At 39.7% G+C, this 20,937-nt stretch overlaps 1 protein-coding gene across 1 annotated transcript in view; it reads left to right on the forward strand.

The window, feature by feature from the left end:
* The first annotated feature begins 4,488 nt into the window (after positions 1-4,488).
* Positions 4,489-20,937, forward strand: part of PRDM6 (PR/SET domain 6) — a 62,618-nt gene continuing 46,169 nt past the window's right edge. Inside the window, exon 1 of the mRNA XM_009636563.1 lies at positions 4,489-4,851. Within this exon, the coding sequence (XP_009634858.1) occupies positions 4,489-4,851 (363 nt within the window). The remainder of the gene's footprint in view (positions 4,852-20,937) is intronic.

Consider the following 20,937-nt stretch of genomic DNA (forward strand, 5'->3'; position numbering starts at 1 on the left):
GCCCGGGCCGGGGGGCCGGCTGTCGTGATTTATGCGTGCGAGTGAGTAATACCGTGCGAAATGATGGCCACTTACACCGGATACCTGCGTGCTTGCCGTGAGTTATGAAGCGGAGGGTCAGAGGCCACCCTTCTTTAATACCAGCAAACTGCAGGTATCCAGCGTAACTGCACCTTTGAAGCATATTATTGCTGAGACAAAAATGTATTTCTTTCATTTATTGTTACAGCTGGTTTGCTGGTTGAAACACGGTGTCGGACTCTGCCTTTCACTGACAAAAGCTTTCTCCTCTCTGATTTCCTTTACAATATGCAGTAGTAGTGTTATTTAGGCTGGAGAATGTTTAAAATTATATTTTGGGGGCAATGATGTGTCCTTTCCCTTTTGCTGAGGTTTAGTACTTCTAAGTGTGCTTGCACGGAGTTATAGTGCTGGCATTACACTGTGTTCATTTTTATGGAGGCAAATAAACGATAACATACTGCACTCCTCCCAAGAGAGCCATACCAAACAGCTCCGCTAGGAAATAGTTTAATTTTTTTTTCTTGCTTCTTCCTTGCCTTAATCCTCCCATCTATAGAGCATGAAGGTATAAAGCAAGAAAATGATCTCCTTCCAAAGAGCGTGACTGCACGTGGGTCTGCGGTGGAGCATTCCCACTGACCTTACCTTCTGCGTCTCCCGGTTTTATCAGGAGACTCTCTGCTCTGGCTGCAGCCCTCCTTGCTTTTTCTGTTTTCAGCAAATCCGTCCATCTTCTCACAATTCTTGCTTCTTCTTGTCTTGATTTGGAGCTTGACTGACTCTGTTGCAGCCAGTGGAAGTGTTAATTTCAGCGGTCCTTGGAGGAGGCCTGTACTCACATGGCTGTTCTCCGAGGCCAAAATAGGAGGAAGGGCACAGAATGTCCCTCCTTGTTGCCCTGTGTGGCAGTTCTCTGAAGAGCTCACCCGTGTCCCGCCATGTCCCTTTTACGTGAACTTCCCACACCCCTGTGGGTCTCAACGGTTGCCAGCCTGTTGGGAGACTCTAGTAATGTCAGTGGACCACAGCACTGTCCCTCTCAAAAAAACCCTTCTTTTCCGTGTATTATTAGGCAAGTTGGTGCACTGTATTGCATCCTGCTTTGCAGATACCTCGTGAAGATGATGCTGTCGATCCTTTCTGTGCATCAGGGTAGTGTGCAATCCTTGAAGTTCTCCCTTTTTGCCCCAATCTGATATTAAGGACTTCCTTCCCTTGCCCTCTTGAGGCAGAGGAATCCACAGCCTACAGTGACCGCCTTTAAATGGGTGCTGCAATGTTATTGCAAGTGTACTTGGGTCAAAGCCTTCCAGGTATCATTACACAAAAGTTAAGTCACGGGAGAGGAAAAGATGCATGGTAACTTTTTACTCAAGGCGTGGTAAAATATGTCTGGTAGGGCTTCCACTCCGAATAACATTTATGAGGAATCTTAAAAATTTTATTTGTACAATTGGATAAAAACTAAAGAGAGATGTATAAAGCATGCAACTACGAATAATTTCAGTACTGCTTACTATTAAAGACAGACTCCTTGCCTCTCATCAACAAACCATAAGCCAAAACAGTTTCAGAAGATGTCTCATTTTCCAAATTTTCAGCTTTGGCAGGACAAAGGGAAAGGAGCGCAGCAGGAGATCAGATACTGCCACTGCCCAGCATTAAGATGTTACCAGTGGTTTTCGGTAGGGGAAAACAAGTATCACTGTGTGTGCCTAAGGGTAACTGACAGTGACGCAGGGTTCATTTACACTCCTCATCAATTTCTTAATTTCTTCTCCTTGAAAAGGTAGAAATACAATGTTTTATCCACGCTCATGCACACATGCTGTCAGGACGAATTGAAGAAATCCTTGTTCTATGCAGGTACTAAAAGTTGTGCGCAAGAAAAGTTATGCATATCTGGTGGCAGGGTGCAGGAAGTAGACACTGAAATTGCCCGAGTGGAGTCATGAGGATGCCTTAGCATGTTTAATGTAAGTTACTACAGAGACACTCTGTCTCCAAGAAAGCCATTAATAATCAGGTAGTTGGGAGGAGACTTACACATCTAGAAGATCGTCAAATAGTGCAAACAGGTCAGATTCAAGGGCCTGTCCCGGGTGCTAATTGACATCATGGTTAGACAGCCTCTCTTTAAGCCGTCAGTTCTCCTGTCAGATGTTTTCTTTCTAACTTGCATGGTAAGATGCTGGATTTGTTTAAAGTGTACTCACATGCCAACCTGTCTGGGCTTGGCTTTTTTTTTTTTTCTTCTCCTATTTGAGATCCTTTCCTGTATGATCTCCAATGCCAAACTCCAATGCAGCCCCTGAGATCTTCGGATATGCCAAACCCACAGGATTTCTTGATGGATGGTTTTGAAGAGGAAAGAAAAGATGTTGCGGTGATACCTCACTTTCCAAACTAGCCGTGGAAACAACAACAGCAGAAAAACCCCCGGCCTGTCCTTGCTGCCTTTTAGTCATCATGCCTGGGAATGGCTGTAGGAATATCTGCTGCATAATAATCTTCTCTCAGTACTAGCCAGAAATCTTTTCCCTAGGGTCCAGCAAATCTCATCCACCAGCCATCCCTAATTGACGTGGCTGAGCGAGCAAAACCCCTCTGCAGTTGTGGCTTAACCCAACCAAAGAGTCGTTTTGCAGGAGGGATTGTACTGTTCAGGAGAGGCCTTCACCCTCCAGCCAAAAGGCATTTTATTGCCCACATAAGCTCAGTCCCCACTACAGGGCTTTGTCCTGTGGCTGCTCCGCTTTGCTGCCGTGCTGGCAAGGGCTTTCCTGCCTTCCTGCCCGGATGCTGCCCGACATCTTAGGGATGCCATGGGGCAAGTTTCATAGGCAGGCCGCCTTCTGCAGGGGCACCCATCAGAGTAATGCACAACTCGGGGCTTGCTTGATTGCTTTCTGCTAAGGTCTGCAGTCAATGCGATGGGTAGAGAACTTGAGCAGACAAGCGCCGAGTAGGGACACATGCATTTCCTGCAAGACTCAGATGTAACGACTTTGAGGGACGTTGACTTCCACGCGTAGCTTTCAAATGTTTTCATATTGCTGAAGGCATCATTTTTGTGTGGTACAGTTTAAAAGGGGATGGCAGGAAATAGTGCTTTGAAAGTGTGTCTAAAATTGGAGAATGCAAATAGAGGCCATACTTTGAAAATGCAGCTTTTGTTATCCTTTAGCAACTTCCACTAAATAGAGAGGAAGGTTTTCCTCCGAAGGCTCTGTAGGAGAGAGGCCTACATAATCCATAGCATATCCACCTCGGAAAGAGGAACAGCTGGGTCAGTCCCCCTGAGAACTGAAACTGTGGTTACAGGCAGTCTAGCAAGCCTAAATCTGTAGCTTAGACCAAGGAGCTCCAGCTTCTGTAGTGAATACTGTGCTTTGTTTTTATAAGAATGGGTGTAGGTCGTACAACATTATTAGGGGAAAGATCTCGCTACATGAGTACTATGGCATAGTTGTTGTTTTTCCTTTGTAATTCTGGAATAAATTTGTATGAAAACCTTTGCTGTGCTACAAAACTGAAATGTGCAGAAGATGGTAACCTGTTTCAATAGATTTATTGTTATGTTAACTCAGCATACCTCCAGAGAAATGGATTTCCTGAGCGCGAAGCATTTTCCTAGAAGTTGCACGTTCATGGCGTGTGCAATAGTGTGCGGTGGAAACACTTAACCAAAATTTTCTTTGCTCAGAAGAAAAGAAATATCGCAGTAGGATCTTCCTAAAATAGAGAAACATCATCCGTTATTAAGAGCAGTTAGGGAAATTAGCATCTTTACAAACTGGTCTCTTTCATGGGAGCTGCTCACAAAACCAGACATGCTGTTTATGTTCTTAGCCTCAGCTACGTGTAACAGGCAAAGAACATGCATTCCCATTCAATAAAAATTTTCAAACATGTGCTAGGAATCGGCAATATTTGCTACACAATTTCAATTTGAAGATTAGACTCGGCTATAAGAAAGTAAATGTCCATGCATGCTCCATTTGTCATTCATGAGGTTCTGTTTTATTTACTTTGTTTTCTAAACAGACAGGCATGCACACACGTGTTAATTTAAAAAGTAGAGTGACTGTTCATTTAAAACAAGGATGAAATTAAATCCTGCTCCAATCAAACCCTTAGGCTGAGCTGCGGTAAGGCAGATGAGGGGGACTTCAAAGGTGTTACGGCTGTGTTTTAAAATGTCTCACTGAACCAGTCAAAAAATGAATGTTAAAAAACTGTGTTAAAATAAATGAGTCTTGGCAGGTCTGTGAACACAGTAGGCTTGCAAAATGTCCGCGGGGTTTCTGCTCAGCCTTTGGGATTTGGTATTAAGGGCTTTGGGAAGATAGGAAAACCATCTGAAGCAAGATGCAGAAGGGCATGGTGTGTGTGAGTGCTGATGAGCTGCCGTGAAATGGTAGGAATAGAGGGATCTGCATGATCTTGCCCGTGGCAGAGGTCATGGTGGTGGCCAGCAGCACCGCAGTGACAGTGTTTTTCCCTCTTTGCCTCACAGGATGTGACATGTGTGCTGACAACCGCAACGGCGAGTGCCCCATGCATGGGCCCCTCCACTCCCTGCGCCGTCTGGTGGGCACCAGTAGTGCTGCTGCAGCAGCCCCTCCACCTGAGATCCCAGAGTGGCTCCGGGACCTGCCCCGGGAAGTGTGTCTGTGCACCAGCACGGTGCCTGGCCTGGCCTACGGCATCTGTGCGGCACAGCGGATCCAGCAAGGTACCTGGATTGGGCCCTTCCAGGGAGTCCTGCTCTTGCCAGAGAAGGTTCAAGCAGGAGCCATCAGGAACACTCAGCATCTCTGGGAAGTAAGTCATCATCTTTACTTCCTTGTCAAATTTGGTTGTTTTGAAGTAGACATTGAGAGTAACTGTACATAATACTAGCACTGCTCACTAGCCGTGAAAAAAAAACAAAAACCCAACACAATTTAAGTAAGCTGACCTGGCAGATTTGAAAATGTAGCCAGTGCAAGCAAAAGCCTTCCTGCACTAGGGGTAGCCGGAAAACCAGGGGACACCTCAGAGCTCCAATGGGTTTGTACAGGAAGAGCAGATTGTTGCAGCTGCTGTGATGCGGAATAGGGAGACATGGCCAGAGAAAGCTGGAGGTTACAACACACGGTGCTCTATGTTTTGACCTGAGTAACAAGAGCTGATGAAGCTCTCAGGTCACAGTACCAGCTGTATCACCTTAGTCTGAGAAGCACACATGGGTTGAGACGGCGTATTGCACCATTGCCGTGACCTACAGGCAGTCCAAGCAAGCTGCTGAAACAAGTGCAGGAGCCTATTCTACAGCCCCCCCTGTTTGCACCGTGAACGTGTTAGCACTTGTTCACAATTTAGTCCAACTCTGGTCCCGCACTGGCTGTGCATTCCCCTAATGATGCTTGCAGTGCTTCCGTGTGAAAGCCACTTTTAGCTCTCTGACGATGTTCTTTTTTGTCTTTGTCACCATCTTAGAGAGGGTAACAGTGATACTTGATATGAAAACGTTCAGGCTGTGATAGTTTGGTTTATGTTGCGATGAATGCTGACTGTGGCCTGGCGGAACAGATCATAAAGCTGCTGTTGTATTCCTTTGGCTGTACAGGGACATCTGTCGCTGTTACTGTTTGTGACCATGTACGTTTTTTCCAGTGGAGCACTGGGGTTTTGTTCTTAGGTGTAGTTTGTACGCAGACGCTAACAACATCTGGTGGTAAGTTAATTTAGAAAGAAAAGAGAGTATATGCTAATTTTAGGTAGAGATCTAATAATTAATAGGGCACACATGTAAGCCTTGTGTGTGTCAGTACTTCTTATTTACAGAAACAGCTGCCTGTCTACCTAGCCCTTTGCCATTCATTTCTTCTCTGCATTGTGCTGGAAGGTGTCATTTCTTGGTTCTGCTTAGTCCTCTATAGCTGCAGCTTCTGCTCACCCCGAGACTGACTGCTACGGAGAGTCGGTAGAAATGTGCCCGTAGATCTGCAGGTGATATTTACTCAACTAGACCCAATCCAAATCGTCAGAATATAAGGGGACGTGCTTGCTGATTAGAAACCTGACAAGGAGCCCATGAAGATGCAAAGAGTGGGGGTTTTTTTGCTGTCTTCAGTGGGTATACAGTAAAAGTGAATGGATTTTTAAAAGCTGTTGGGTGTTGTGGAGCCAGCATGCTCTGTATAGCACTTGTTCACAGAAACCTGGTGAACCTGAAGAGGTTGGTAGCTCTTTGGGACTGATGATTACCGCTTTCAATCGTTATGTTCTATTTTCGCTTACTGTCTAATATGTGTGACTTCTTTCTATGCGTAGGAGCTTCTATGCATTTCCTACACTCAAACAAATAGTAAATAACACATCAGGGTCTTTGTCTCCAAGTATTTACCCCAAAAAAGTCACTGTGGCAAGAGGGACATTTTCACATTAGCGAGTGCGAGATCAGTCTCAGAACACACCTAAACATAACTCAGTAAAACTGGACGACTTGCAATCACCAGGAGCTTTGTTGCTGCCTTCAGTGGGGATGGAATTTCTCTTGTATAGCAGATATTAATAAATTGGACTTAAATCTATTCCTACCAAAGCCCAGTGATTATAATGAGAGCATTCTGGGCTGGAACACTCTATAATGATGCTAGAGTCTTTTATTTTCATTGTTAAGAGGGGTTTTGTGGTTTGGACTATGCTAATTAACAGAATATAAAATAATAAAAGAATTAAATAAGCTTGCCAGATCATCAAGTTACGTAAAACATTGAAATTTAGCAAAAATAAATGGAGTTAGAGAATTTTACATTATCCTTAAATATTTACATTATCAATTTATTTTTTATTATGAATCAGTTTTATGCAAGTAAAGTTGCAAATATTGACAGTATATTTTTTAAGTAAGCAAGGATTTTTTAGTCTAATTTCAGATGAACTTAAAAATTATTTTAAAACAATGAAAGAAGGAAGGTTGTTGGGGGGAAAGCCAAAAGCAAAGAAGAAAAAGATGTTAAATAAAAATAAGAAATAGTTCTGATGTATGTGCCAGATTCCGGCCATCAATGGGTGTCAGCTGAGTTTCTGTGTGGGTTTGCTCTTCTGTTCTTAACACACAACACAGATTTCCTGTTGGCTAGCAAAATGAATGTGTGTATTTTAAGTGAATTATCTTAAAAATAATAATTAAATTTAGGTTTTTTTGGGGAGGTATTGTGGGAAGCTCGTGGTCTCAGATTATTTCTGTTAATGGCAAAAATTGTTAGCAAAGAATCACATACTCTAAGCTCTAGCTAAAAGTTTTGGCCGTTTCTCATTTGTTTTGACTTTCAATTTGGTATGTTTTATCTATCAGAGAACTAATGTTTAATAACGAAAAAGTAGAGCAAAACAAAATAATCAGAAAGTGTGTGTGATTTTACAAAGCTGATCTATGAAAATAAATAACAGCAATTGAAATTATGTATCTGAATAGTCTGTATTCTTTTAGTCTATGTGGTATAGGAGTGTGGATTAAATCACTGTAAATGTTAAAGGCGTGTCTCATCATTGTGCCTTTATAAAGTTGTGGGTCTAGTCAATTCTCTTCCACCGATCTTTTACAGACAGCGCTGCAAATACAAGTATGTCCACAGATCAGTTATTCAGCATTAGGTCTTGATGGACCTTATAGAGAGAACTTCTTTTTCATGGTACTGTAAATAGCGTCCTAATATTTTTTCTCTCAGCACTGCAAAGTAAAGTTGGTAGATATTTGTTTTCATTTACCGTTCTTTGTTTCCAGTGTACACCAGATAATAGAAGGGCTATTGCAAAGACTTTTAACCGTAGTTACTGATTTGGCGGCTTTTTTTATTCTCTTTGTTGTGGGAAACATCAGAAGCACTGCATTTGATGTATAGTTCAACGCTATGGAAATAGGCTTCAGCCTGTCTGCACAAGTGTTCCCACCATGCACTCAATGTTTGCTTTGTATGTAATCCATACAGCATAATGTACAGCGATTCAGAGTGAATTACATACCATTCCATTACCTCACAACAGGCCTTGACACCTATGGGTGTTCATGGGAAGTTATAGAGTTCTCTCGCAATCAGCCAAGATAATTTTTTACAACTTACAGAAAGATCAGCCCTTCAGAAAGCCAAAAATATTAGTCATTTTTAGTTGTAGGTTTTTGGGGTTTTTTTACCCTTTGGCCCACTTCTATCCAATCCAGAGTTTGCTTGTATTTTATAAAAATACAATAAACTCTGATTTGTTTTAAACAAAAACAGGACTGGGTGTATTAAGTAAATACTCTCTTTGGTAATACAGGCATTTATTCCAGCACTGCTTGATAATATTTCTGATCTTTTTTTTTTTTTTTTCATTTTGAAGTAATGAGAACAATCCTTTTGTTATTGCAAAGAAAACAGAGACTTTCTCAGCAATTAGGTCTTACTGATGAGAATGAGATAATTTTCCCCTAATGTGTTTTCTAATAAAGAAGTGAAAAGGCACACTTGATTCCAACATATATGAAAACATTATCTCAATTATTAATGTGTCCTTACTCCCTGGAGATAAATTAATCTAGTTGCACATGCTTTCCCCTTTCTGTTTAACATCAAAATTTAATAAGACCAGACTTAAGGAATGTATAGATATACACTTAAATTTTATTAGAATAAAATACAGAAGTTTAAAAGGCTTATGCATTTTAGTAGTCAAAGTTTTTCAGGCTACAAACTTTAAACTGTGAATTCTGGAAACAGCTAAATCGTAAATGGTCCTTTCCCCTGCAAAGGCAGTTTAGATGGAAAAACTTTTACTGACAGATGTATCAAAGGATAGAATTGTACGGTTTCCTTTCCTTCATCTGCCTGACAAAGAGTTTGCTGCCTTTCCCGATTTTTTTTTTGTCAGAGGTCGGATAGCTTTTTTTTTTTTGGAATAGCCCAAGAATGCCGACTATATTTTTTCACTTTATTTTAACTTGACTTAAATTAAGTTTTGCTTTTCTGGGAGAAATGCTTTTTCATATGTTATTTTTCTCACAGTCATGAGCAAAATATACATATAGCAGGGCGTTCATTAGTAATTACAAAATTCTAAACTTGTGTTACTGATTTTCCCCTTAAATGGACAGGACTAACTGGCACTACTAGAAAGTGTGCATGTCATCTTAATAAAGTACCATTTGGGTACTTATTGGCCTTTTAGTGCCTCAGCTGACGTCAGAAAAAGCATTGCCTTTGACTTTGTTTGGTCCAAGAACAGGCATTTTCCTGGGACGCATGCTGGCCAGAGTCCATGCAGCGGTATTGTACCTTTCTGTACAAATTAATATGCAGAGAGAATCCTTACCTTTCAAATGAAGCACTCATTCCAGTTATGGTGATAGATCTGTATTCAGATTCTCAAGGCTGTAGTTTTGGGCTAAATTTGCTGTTACAGCAAAGCACCGGGGGATAGAATTATGTGCATGCCGTACTTCTATTAAAGTGAAAATTATGTTTCTCAGCAATCCATCATCTAGTATTCTAGACTGCTTGTCAGCCCTGCTTCAAATATGTCATGTTAATGAAATTCAAATAATTTTGCCTTCAAAAAAACCCTTAGTTATATTACTATTATATCTTAAATTATGCAGAGCAACAGCTGATGCCATTCTGTTGTTTTCTTTTGCCTCTTCTGAGGATTTTGTGTGGTGTACCACGCTTGCATTTATTTTCTATTAAAAAAGCACAATAATTTTTACTTTCACATGGATTTTAAGTTCACATACAGCCTACTGGAAATGTCACTAATGTTGAGTTCAGTAGCTTGCTAAGCTGAAAGTTCAGTAAGAGCACATTCAGCGCTACAGCTTCTTTAATTTATGTACTTTGGAAGAAAATCGCACTAAGCTGCTCTAAAGCAGTTTGCTAACATTAATATTTCTGGATCACTTAGTATCACATTTTTCCAGATAACTTTTGTAAGTTATAGATTCCTTACTTAGGGTCAATATAAAGTTAGTTTGATCCCAAATATAAAAGCTACTTTGTGTTTGATAATTCTTGTTCTTAGAAAAGCTAAACTAAACCTTTGATGTTTCTTTTAGAAACCCTGTGATTTTTATGACTTTTCCATACCTTATCTTCATGTATCTCAGTGTCTTCGGTATGTTTATTCCATGTGCACAAGATATCTGTTGTATGCCTGTGCAGATAAATTAGCCTAAGCACACGTGCAACAAAATAAATCTAATTTGGCATGGGGGCTGAGTCTCTTCCTATTTAACAAAGTGAAGTTTGGAATAAACTTTGGTGGGGAGTTGGATACAGCCCCAGAATCTCAACAGTGTTACTGAAAACAGTAATGCCGTGGACTGCGTGGAGCATGAGTGCATCTGAACATACACTATTCCCAGAAAAAAAAAAAATTCTAAATTGCCAGATCATGCAAGGACTGTCTGTTTTTCCGTGGCACATAATCTCACCTTGGAGATTCTATTATGGAATATGCAAAAATACCAAAATGAAAAACAAATAAATATAAAAGCTCATTTCTGTCCTTATTTGACAGCTACCTTTCCGTATTGCTCAAGAGTGGTCCGGTTGCCAATATTACAGAAACACTTGACCTTTTTTTTATTAGTTAGTAAAAGCATTTTCCGTTGTTGGATAGAATCAGTTTGTAAAGCTTGAAATTACTCTTAATTTATGATACCATCAACAGTGAGTTATTTCTATTGACTTTTGATTCAAAGTGGGTGGTGAATAAAGGCAGTATTTTAATGCAATATATGGCTATCCAAAATGTATTGTATACCTGATGCCAATAATATATTGGTTATAGATTTGATAAGCTGGAACTGCAGCATACACTTTTCAGGGCGATGGTGATGTTCAAGATTTTGCAGAACTGTCTCAGTCACTGCTTTATGTGTTTTGGTCTCCCAGGTTTCATGGTGTCATATATGCGTGGACTTTAAAATGCAGACTTTTAAGTAACCTCTTAACATAAAAGCTGGAAAATTCAGCCCAGGGTATACTTTCCTTCCACGCATATGGCACCTTTTTCAGATAAGTTACAGAATTCCATTATCCAAATTGTTACACATGTGTGACAGAGGTTGACCTTTAGTCATGTCAATCCTTTTTGTGTAGGCCTCGGGCTCCAGTCTAATGGCTCAAACCCTGATTTACTCACTGTAATAAGGGCAGGAGGTCGAGCAATTGTCAGCTTGCCTGCTCGTACTCGTCTCAGAGCCTGGTTGAAGGCTGTTAACACAAAGCTTTTCAAAGTGAATTTACAACCACCACCACTGACAGAGGCCAATCAGTACACCATAAATGTCAGGTTAGTGAGATTGAGCAGTAAGTAAAGTACTGGCAGCCCACTATTGGCTGAAATCAATTGCTTAAGGTTTAACTGAGAATAGCAATCCATGTGTAAGTACTTCTGCGGAACCGGCTTAAGTGTGGAGAGCAAGTTGGAGAGCGGATTAGGTAGAATTACCCACCAGCAACAGCCATAGCACCAAGCCCTGCATTTGTTCTCCTTCCATACAAATGATGTCTGTGCTAATGTGATGCAAAAAGTTGTTGGACCTGCCTCTTAGTTCTAGAAATAAGATTATTCTTTTTTATGTACAGAAAAAAGGAAAAAAGAAGAAGAAGAATGGTAAACCAGTGTGCTATTTTACCTGGACAAAAAAGGCTAGGAAATTTTTTAATGTATTGGTTCAGTAATATGCAACTATTTTTAGTCCTGAGTTCCAGAGGCAGCTTTTCAACAAAGAAACTGTGGCTTTTTGCTGTTGGCTTGTAACTGGAAACTATCACAGAATTCACTAATGAGTGATTATGTACCTGATGGTCTGAATATCCATGAGATGTAGTTACCTACAAGACTGAATGTTTTTATCATTTTGTGTAGTGACAGCTTGGACAACAATTCATTTGGCTTTGAAAGCATCAGCATTAAAATGTAGGAATCCATTAAAATGCTGTATGCCAGGGTTTATAAATTAGGCAATTTCCTTGATTATTGCAATCATTTACAAAATTGATTGTCCCAGTGTGGTATAAGCAAATTTCAGCAATGATCATTGACAACAGGCACATCCTCTAATATCTATACTCATTGTTCCCTAAAAGAAAAGCCACTCTACTACGAGGTTATACTCCATCTCAAGGTCAATTATGCATTGAAAAAGTCTGCTAATGTAGAAGATCACACATCTTTAAAGGAGAACCACAGCAGCTATTTATAGACTGTAATGATAGCTGGAACACTTATTTTTTCTTCTGTTTGTAATTTGTTTGCTGACAGCCAAGACATTCACTTGAGTCTGTAGCGCATATTCTCTTTGTGATCTGTTATTGAAAGGTAAATAATTTTGGCAAATTGCAGCTGTAAATATTTATTTGATTGAAGATTTAAAAGTCAATAATGTGTTTTATTTGTTGCATCTTAAAGTTCTAATTAACCTATAGATATAGCGTATAGTAACTTGATTTGGGTCAATTATTCCTGCAAGACATAATAAAGACATTATGTCACAAAGCAAATATGCTCTAGAAGTTTTCCTGTATTAAAACAAATACAATAAAGCCTCAAAATGCTAGCCACCAACCACAAAACCACAGTGCTTTCTACTTGCGTGAAAATAAGCAATAAATGCACAGTAAAAACCTATAAATGCTAAACCTTAACATGCAGGTGATTAGGGGAGATTCTTTTTGCAAACTGTAGACGACGTCCAGTCATAGCTGGCAACAAGCTAATTTGTGTTAGGCCTCATGCAGATCATGAGCTTCCAGGACTAATATCCTGCAGTTCTTAATCAGTCCTTGCTCAGACAAGATAGCCATTGATGTCACTAGGAACTTTCATTCAATGAGGTCTTCAGGCATGACTGAATTACACAGTATCACTTTAATCACAATTCTTAAATCATTTTTTTCCAAGATAGGCCAACCATTCTTTCAGAACAAGAGAACTACTTGCATATTGTCTGCCTCTGTCTATACAGCAACAGTAACACACAGTTAACGTAAAGGTACCCTTGTATAAATGCGTTCATTTGACCTACGGGTAATATTTTACTGTGAAGAAAGGGAGGATTGCATTGCCAGTGACTGTGTAGTAGAGTGTTGTATCTAGTTAGGTAAATATTAACATCAAAGAAAAACATTTTTTTTTGGTATCTTGTAAAAAATCTGTAACTCATAAATTTATTGTTTGTTCTACATTGTGTATTTGTTGCATGGATTTAGCAAGATGTATGAAAACAATTCCATATTTTAACAGTACTTCAACCTGGTACTTTCTGTGTAGAGACCTACTGGTATATAAGCAAGCAAATTTAGTGACCCCAGGGCATTTCTAAAGATGTTTTGATTTTATCGGTGGAACTACAAAGTAGAGAAAACTGGTTTTATCATGAGTACAAGAACCTTCTACTGAAATAGAGGCCATATGAAGGCCCTGTTCTTCATGTTGTTCACCTGAAACAGGGCCCTGAATTTGGAAATAGAGTAACAGTCAATATTTGTTACAGTCCTAAACTGGAAAAAATAATCCTACATTAAGTAAAGTGTCATGTATAAAGCAAATGAAGTAGGCAAATCTAGGGTTCCTGGTTTTCACTTAGCCTGATCTTCCAGTTGTGTAAAGGTCAGTATTTTTTTAAAAATGGTTTGTATGTACTTTCTGCCTGATGCCATGTCAGCATTCACTGCAGAAAGGGTATTATTTTTTATCAATCTGTCAAAAAAACTTTTATAGCAGTATAGATTGGTGACTGATACAATTTTTAGACCACCATTTTACAAAAAGAGCTTACAATTGAAGTAAAAAAAAAAAAAAGTGTACTATTTCTTTATTCTATTCTATTTCTATTTTAAGTTGACTTGAATTCTGTCCCCATTTCCATTGATCCAGTAAAAGGAGATGAAAGAGATGCACAGTTACTTACAGAAAAATGAGGACACAGGTATAATTTTTTTATTTGTAAGATCAGTTGCTAATAAAGCACATCTTCATTTCCAGTTGGAGATGTGAAGTTTTGCTGAGCTGCAGATGTTCCCCTGGATTTGTGTTAATTTATCTTATTGTGACCAGCAAGATTTCAGTGACAGCTGCTGTAGCAAAGTGACATTTTTCCACCTCTAAAAAAATGAGTAGTCTTTGAGAGCAAACATTTTAAGAAGGATTTGACATTTGATGGAAGAAAATCCCAACTTTCTAAAAAATTTGATTCTCATCCACGACATAAGGCCATTCTCCATTTCAGAGCAGGAAAACTGGTGTACAGGTTGGTTTGGTGCCTCTAGGTGGCATGCATTTAGAAGTTCAGGAAGAAACGCTAACATTTCATCAAAATAAATATATTTCTTATTAATTAATGCAAAAAATATCAACAGAATACTTAAGCAAAACTGAATAGGTTCCTGAAAAAAAGTTTGACTTTTAACAAGGTGGTTCTTTCATGCAGAAAACTGGAGGTTGCAGATTAGGTTTTGACCAGCTCTAACAGAAACGCACAAGAAGTCACACAGACTTACAGATTTCACTTAAAGCTGTTGTAAACCTTTGAGGCGGTTGGCAAAGTCTACTAAGCTAAGACCTCAGCTGTTTTTTCAGCAATGGTCTCTTTTCCATGGTCCCAAACCTGTAAATTGCTAAGTACTGTACGCTGGCTCTGGCCTTTTGCCGGTGGGAGGTGCTTCCTGAGAAATTTGTGGTCTTGTTTCTGTATTCAGACCAAAACTTTTCACCCAACTGAATTTCTTCTGTTGTGCATGGTCCAACACAGTAGAATTTAATTTGCTGTAAATCTTTCAGCACATTTAAAAGTCAGTTAAGGAGTTTAGGAAGCTCAATTTCTGATGCAATTTTATCACAAAGATAACCAAAGTGAAAATGAACTTTGGCGTTTCATTAGACAACACACTAATCATGAAGATGTTTAGGAAAAAAAATGGGTACCATACTGATGTTCAATTCTTTGCATCAGTGTTGTCTCATCTGAATTTCATTCTCTTTTCTGATCAAATCAGGGTCATGATCAAGTTACTTGGAATAAAAGGTAGTTTTTAAGGAATATTATCCTGCTTTTTTTTTCCCCAGAATGGTACCTATTGCATCCCCAGTCTAGGGATTTGATGAATTTCTAACAGTGAAAGTTCTCCAGCAGAAACTGCATGGCCTGTGCTCAGGGACGTTTCTAGCCCACCATATGGTGGAACATACATTAGAGTAGGCTATATATCTGAGCCTGGGTGGGCTTAGACAGTAACTCTGGCTGAGTAGCTGTTTGACCTTGGAGTCTGCCATTCCCAACAAAAGATGGCTGAGGGTCAGGCTGAGGTCTGCAGCCTCCTTTTCCTCCAAAGACTACATTTGTCTGTCTGTTTTCTTAACCTTTGTGGGTTTTTGTTTATTTAATAAAATGTTAATTTTTATGCCCTAATCACCCAAGAGTGACATGTCCCAGAGGCGATAGTGTTGCAGAAGTTTTACTTCATTGTTTGAAATAGATTTTTTCTTTACTTCTGAAAGGCAAATTTGTGTACAATTTTATTGTTTCCTGCCAAGCCAAATCAGATGGCTTCTTTTTTAAAGATATAACAGCTGTCATGTTGGATCACTTTAAGGACTTTGTGGGGTCTTAATCTGCTTAATCCTTCATTCTGAGTTTATATTTCTTCTACATTATTACTTATCTCTTCTGAAATCTCACAGGTCCGCATACCTTACTTTACATTATTCAGTACCACTCTGTGGCCTGCATGTCATAGTAGCTGTATTTATGATCAGAAGTAGCTAGCAATGCCTCTCAGGATGCTGTCAATCCCAATTCAAAACATCAATGGTAGCCACTGAAGAAGTTTGCACAAGGCTTTCCCCCCTCTCTGAAGCTGAGCAACAGACTGGTCCAGTACCATACCCAGCCACTGTTTGGCGGGTAGTTCAGAAAAAACTCTCCTTTCTCTGTCACATTTGACTTTCAGATCATCTGTTTTAAGCGATGAAAGGCATCAAGAATTTAAACTTGCTGCTGCATCCATGGAGAAGACAGCTGTCTACAATGATAGTTAAGCCAAGGCAATTCCATGTCTTGGCAATAATTTATGGTTAGAGCCAACCTAGTGAAGGTACGCACCACCATGGTGTTTATTTTACTATTTTTCTACTTTTTCTTACTTTTGTTTGGTGGGGTTTAAATTTTTTTTTTTTTTTATTAAATTCTTACTTATTTTATTGTTTATTACTGTAAAAATCTTACTGTGCATTTGTCTCAGTGCCTTCTACAAAGAGGGCGAACGTTTTGGCATTCTTTTCTGTGTGGAGGGTGAATTAATTTATCTGGAGAATTAGCAGTAAGTTTGCTGTTGAGAGCATCCATTTCTAGTTCTAGCTGTCATCCCACATTAACCATGGAAAAAAAGTTTTCTCTTTCCCAGGCCAAGCTGGACTGGATGTACATTAGCATTTTGATGGCCAATTCCATTGCTTTATTTAAATAATGCTATAGTCAGTCATTGCAACTTGATATTAACTTATCTGGTAAATCTCTAAAAGAAGTAATGTTGAGAGATTTCTGTGGAAGAAGGACTTTGTAGTGCAGCATCCAAGGATCAGATTGCCACAGACTGAAAGTCTGACTGACTTTCTCCCTCCTTCATACTCTTTGAAGGTCTCACCATAAAAATCAGAGAGCTAGATCTCTTATCTTCCACTTTTCCGCAGCAAATTCATGTATATGTGGAAGCTGAAAAAGTGGACCTTTAGATCATAGGGAAAATTGGGGCAATAGACAGGTACAGGCTGCTAAAGCAGTGTGTTTGAAGAAGATGGAGATAGGATAGCAAGGCAATGTAGTGCTGGTGAGTTTGGAGAAAGAGCCAGGGCTCTCTCAGACTATGACTCTTGTAGAAGATTGCTGCCATTCTTTCTCTTTGTTCTCAGAGATTACAGGTAATTTTACCACTCTCACAAACTAGGCTAGGCTTGTCTCACGAGCATTACAGTGTTGATCTATCTATTACTCAGTTTTTGAGCTGGCGCTGTCCCATGATGAGTTGTGGATATTCCATGGAAAGTCACAGGGAAAACATTAAGAAACGGTAGCATTCAGAATTAATAATTTTCTCCCTCATGTTCTCATAGGTTTCTGCTCTGGATTTTTCCCACTCTCTTGTTGATTAATTTACATATTTCATATAGTTTAAGGTTTCAGAAAGCAGCAAATACTACAAAAGGTAGCTTTATGATATTCTTGAGCATGCAAAGTTTTTCTTAGAAATCTTTTAGTGTGTCTAGCATTGGGCTAGGAAATATGATATCACAGCAAGGGTGGACCATGGGCAGGCACAACTGGGCACAAGCTTGCTATGTCTGTGGGCTAAGATGACCAGACGGAAGCCTGCTGTGGTCTGGAAGCCACGTGGGAGTGTGTCTGCTAGCACAGTGCCATCCATGCCCAAGGGAATAACTGCTAGCAAGGTTAATTTTCCTATGGGCTGAAACCGGATCGTGCCCAGGCAGTCTTTACTGTGATTAGAGTGAGCTGGATCTCTGAGCCTTCTGACATGGCTTTGTCCTGTGCCTGCTGGTGAAATTTTTTGTGACTATTTGACCAATACCTTACTACATTTTCTGAAAAATTAAGATAGATAGGCTTCCACTTGTGCTGCAGGTGATTTGTCCTAGCAATTATACTGACAGGGCTTCTTAGGGGCTCCAAGTGAATCATGAGCAAATGGTGCAATTGCAAACACCAGAGAAGGTCTTATATTGTGTGGTTTATAATAGGGCAGTTTTGCACATACAAAGAAGCTAAGTCGGTACTAACATTTGCTAAAACTGCTCACAGATCATATGGTTGAGAGTTGAATAATTTCATATTAATGACTTGAAAACTCCTAGGAAACTTCACTATTTAAATAACAATAAAAAAGTCAACTGTTGTGCCTATCTGCAGCCAATTGGGTAAGAATTTGTCTTTGAGTTGCCCGTGAGTATTACGGCATTTAACTCTCCAACAGAAGGGTTATGGTAGGTATAAATTGTATAAAATTAATAGTGTCACGTGACTGAAATATCTTTGAAGAGTTACCTTGTGTCTAGAGACCACAACCAGAGAACTGTGGGAAAAGAGAGAAGAGTACAAGGTGACTGTGGAAGTGATCAGCTTCTGGAAAAAAAAGGCTTTGAATGGAGTTCTTAATGGAGCTTAATACATTGTCTTCATTATAGCAGAGGTTAGAGTTGATTTGACTTCTTTGTATGGACACTTACATATGGAAAAGAAAAAAACTGGCAGATGGGCTTTTCAATGGATGAGGTGGCATAGGCAGAATAACATGGCTGGAAACTGAAGTTAGACAAAATGCATCTCAAAAGAAGAAGATGATTATGTTTTGTAGTGGTTAAATGTAAGAATATCTTACTAAAAGAAGCAAGTACCTTACTTTGACTCTTTAAATGGTCATTAGATGTGTCAAGTTCTGCATCTTTGCCTTCATGGTCTGTGAACCTCCAAAACCTTGTCTTTACCTCCTAGGCCATACATGAGGAAAGCACTTTGCGTAAGGGTCTCATCATCAGTGGGGCACTTACAGGGAATTTCTTCCCTCAGCTGTCCAGGTAAATTCTGCTTTCTCTTTGCTTTTTTTGTGGGGCCAGAGAATTGCCACAGGTTTTGGGCCAGGGGCAGTGATTTGAGGTGTTAGTCTTTCATTTCATAACTAGCATGTGTGTGCCCTGAGCTGACTGTGACCGACCTTGCCGGTTTGTCATGACCTCTGCAGTTTCAGATGTGGCTGTCCTGGCTTGCTGGTTCAGTCTGGGCATTTCTTGCCTTAGCAATCCCCTGCCAGTATGGGGGCATCAGGTACTCATGGCACGCTGGTCCTCTCCCTTTCTTCTGTGCCTTTTCCTGGATGGAAGCTAACAGCCTCTGAAATCCGGAGCAGATGATCAGACAGTCCCTTTTGGCGTTAAAATCCATGAAGCTATGAAGCCAACCAAGAAAAGTTACTGTGTCTGTGTAAACCTTATCGAAACTGAGCTCTGCTCATTCTCCGAAGTAAGAGTTTCTGTGCTTATAAATTCCTCACAGGCTCCTTTTCTGACAGAGTGCAGCACATCAGAGGAATTGTCTGATAAAGATGGGAAGAGAGGAGAGGGATTATTATAAAAGCCAGCCATGTGGCTTCTGCCCGGAAGTCTGCATATTTCCCTCATACATGAAGTGGCGTATACAGACTGCAGCTTAACCCAGAGCTCCAGAGAAATAATAATATGGAAGAAAGAGCAACAGTAGCTCTGAATTTTTCTTGCAGTGATCCTATTGCAACAGCACTGAATGGACACGCAGCCATACGCCACAACCCCCACAGCTGTCACTTTGGCAAACCTTTTGATGAATTGGATCTTGATATTTACAGAATCTATTAAAATACAGCCCATCATGTGTTTGTTTATATGTTGACAAGATGATGTACACCCTGTGGGTCAAGGGTGATGTGAACTGTTTTGGTGTTCTTGTCAAAGCAGCTAAAAAAAAGAGCATTTAAATAATTTTTGTAGAATAATTGTCTAAGAATGTAAGAGCAACATACAGAATTCTTCTTTGAAAAAAAATCTCTACTGATCTGACACAAAAATCTGAGCTTGTTATCAATCAAAAAGACTTTCCTACTTCTTCTCTAATATGTTAGAAAATTGGCAGCTCAGATAGAAAAACAAATAGCAAAATTAAACAGAAAGGAATTGATTTAACTACTTGGGTGGTTTATCCAGTACCATATAAAATTTTTCACTTTGGCTTGTCACTTATTAAATATATTTTTTAACAAATGAGGCTGTACAGCATGTACAAAATCTTGCACTATTTTGCTATAAATATTCTAAGTCAGAATTAGCTTTATGAGGGTATGAGATGTATTTCTTTGAGCATCATTCACATGTGTTTGATTTTTCTCTGCAGTTATGAAGCAAAAATACTGTCTGAAATTAAATCATGTCAATCTAGTTGTCTTCATGGATATGCCTTGTAAATCCAAATGTGGCTGTATCAAGGTTGTTACCAGTGTAACATTGGACCCCAGACTCATATGCTGAAGGATTCCAAAGCATTCTTCCAGCTCCATTGTATTGTTAGTAGATTATATTCTCATGAAGTAGGCTAAGAGCTAAGACAACTTACTGTAGAAGAATCTCTTTCCATCTCACATTTTTATTACTTGGGTTTTTTTCAGCACCTTAGAGTCATATGCCTCAGAAATAAATAATACCTGTCCCAACATAAAGCTTTCACATGGTCATTTTGGTGCTGTAAAAGAAATCATGGAAGAGAGCAGATAAAGAAGATGGTTTCAAGAGAAGAAAAAACACACAGTTTTCTTGCATTTGTTGTGTGCACATTGTCAAATTGGTGAGGTCTCCAGATGCTTCACTGTTTTAGAAAGGAATGGCTGCATTTGGAATGCAGAGTGGAGCTGGGATGAAAAGCTTGAGAGAGAAGAAGGGCATGTGGAGGTGAAAAAGAAAGAATGAGTGGAAAAAGGGGAGGAAAGGAAGAACCGGATCTAGTCAGTGTGAGAAGGGAGGGATCAGGAGTGTTGCGGATGAGGACCACAAGGTGACTGCTGGATGTGAGCTGTCCTGCGAGTTGTGCTGAAGAAGTGGTAAGGTTGGCCCTCATGTCCCCTTGAGAAGAGGGACCTGAGAACAGCTGGTGTTACCTTCAGGTTCCCTCTTCCTAAAGGGAACAGGCTGTGCTAGTTTGGCTCTGGTGAAAGCTTATTCCTGGGCCCTGGGGTTCCTGGGAAAGCTGCCCCTTTGATCAGGTCTGTGAAAAGGAAGCAGAGCAGCCTGTTCTTTTATTCATATTACAAAAATGAGGTTCAGGACTTTTCTGAACTGAAATACTGC

Source organism: Egretta garzetta, unplaced genomic scaffold, assembly GCF_000687185.1.
Source record: "Egretta garzetta isolate BGI_Z169 unplaced genomic scaffold, ASM68718v1 scaffold473, whole genome shotgun sequence".
NCBI classification, from domain to species: Eukaryota; Metazoa; Chordata; class Aves; order Pelecaniformes; family Ardeidae; genus Egretta; species Egretta garzetta.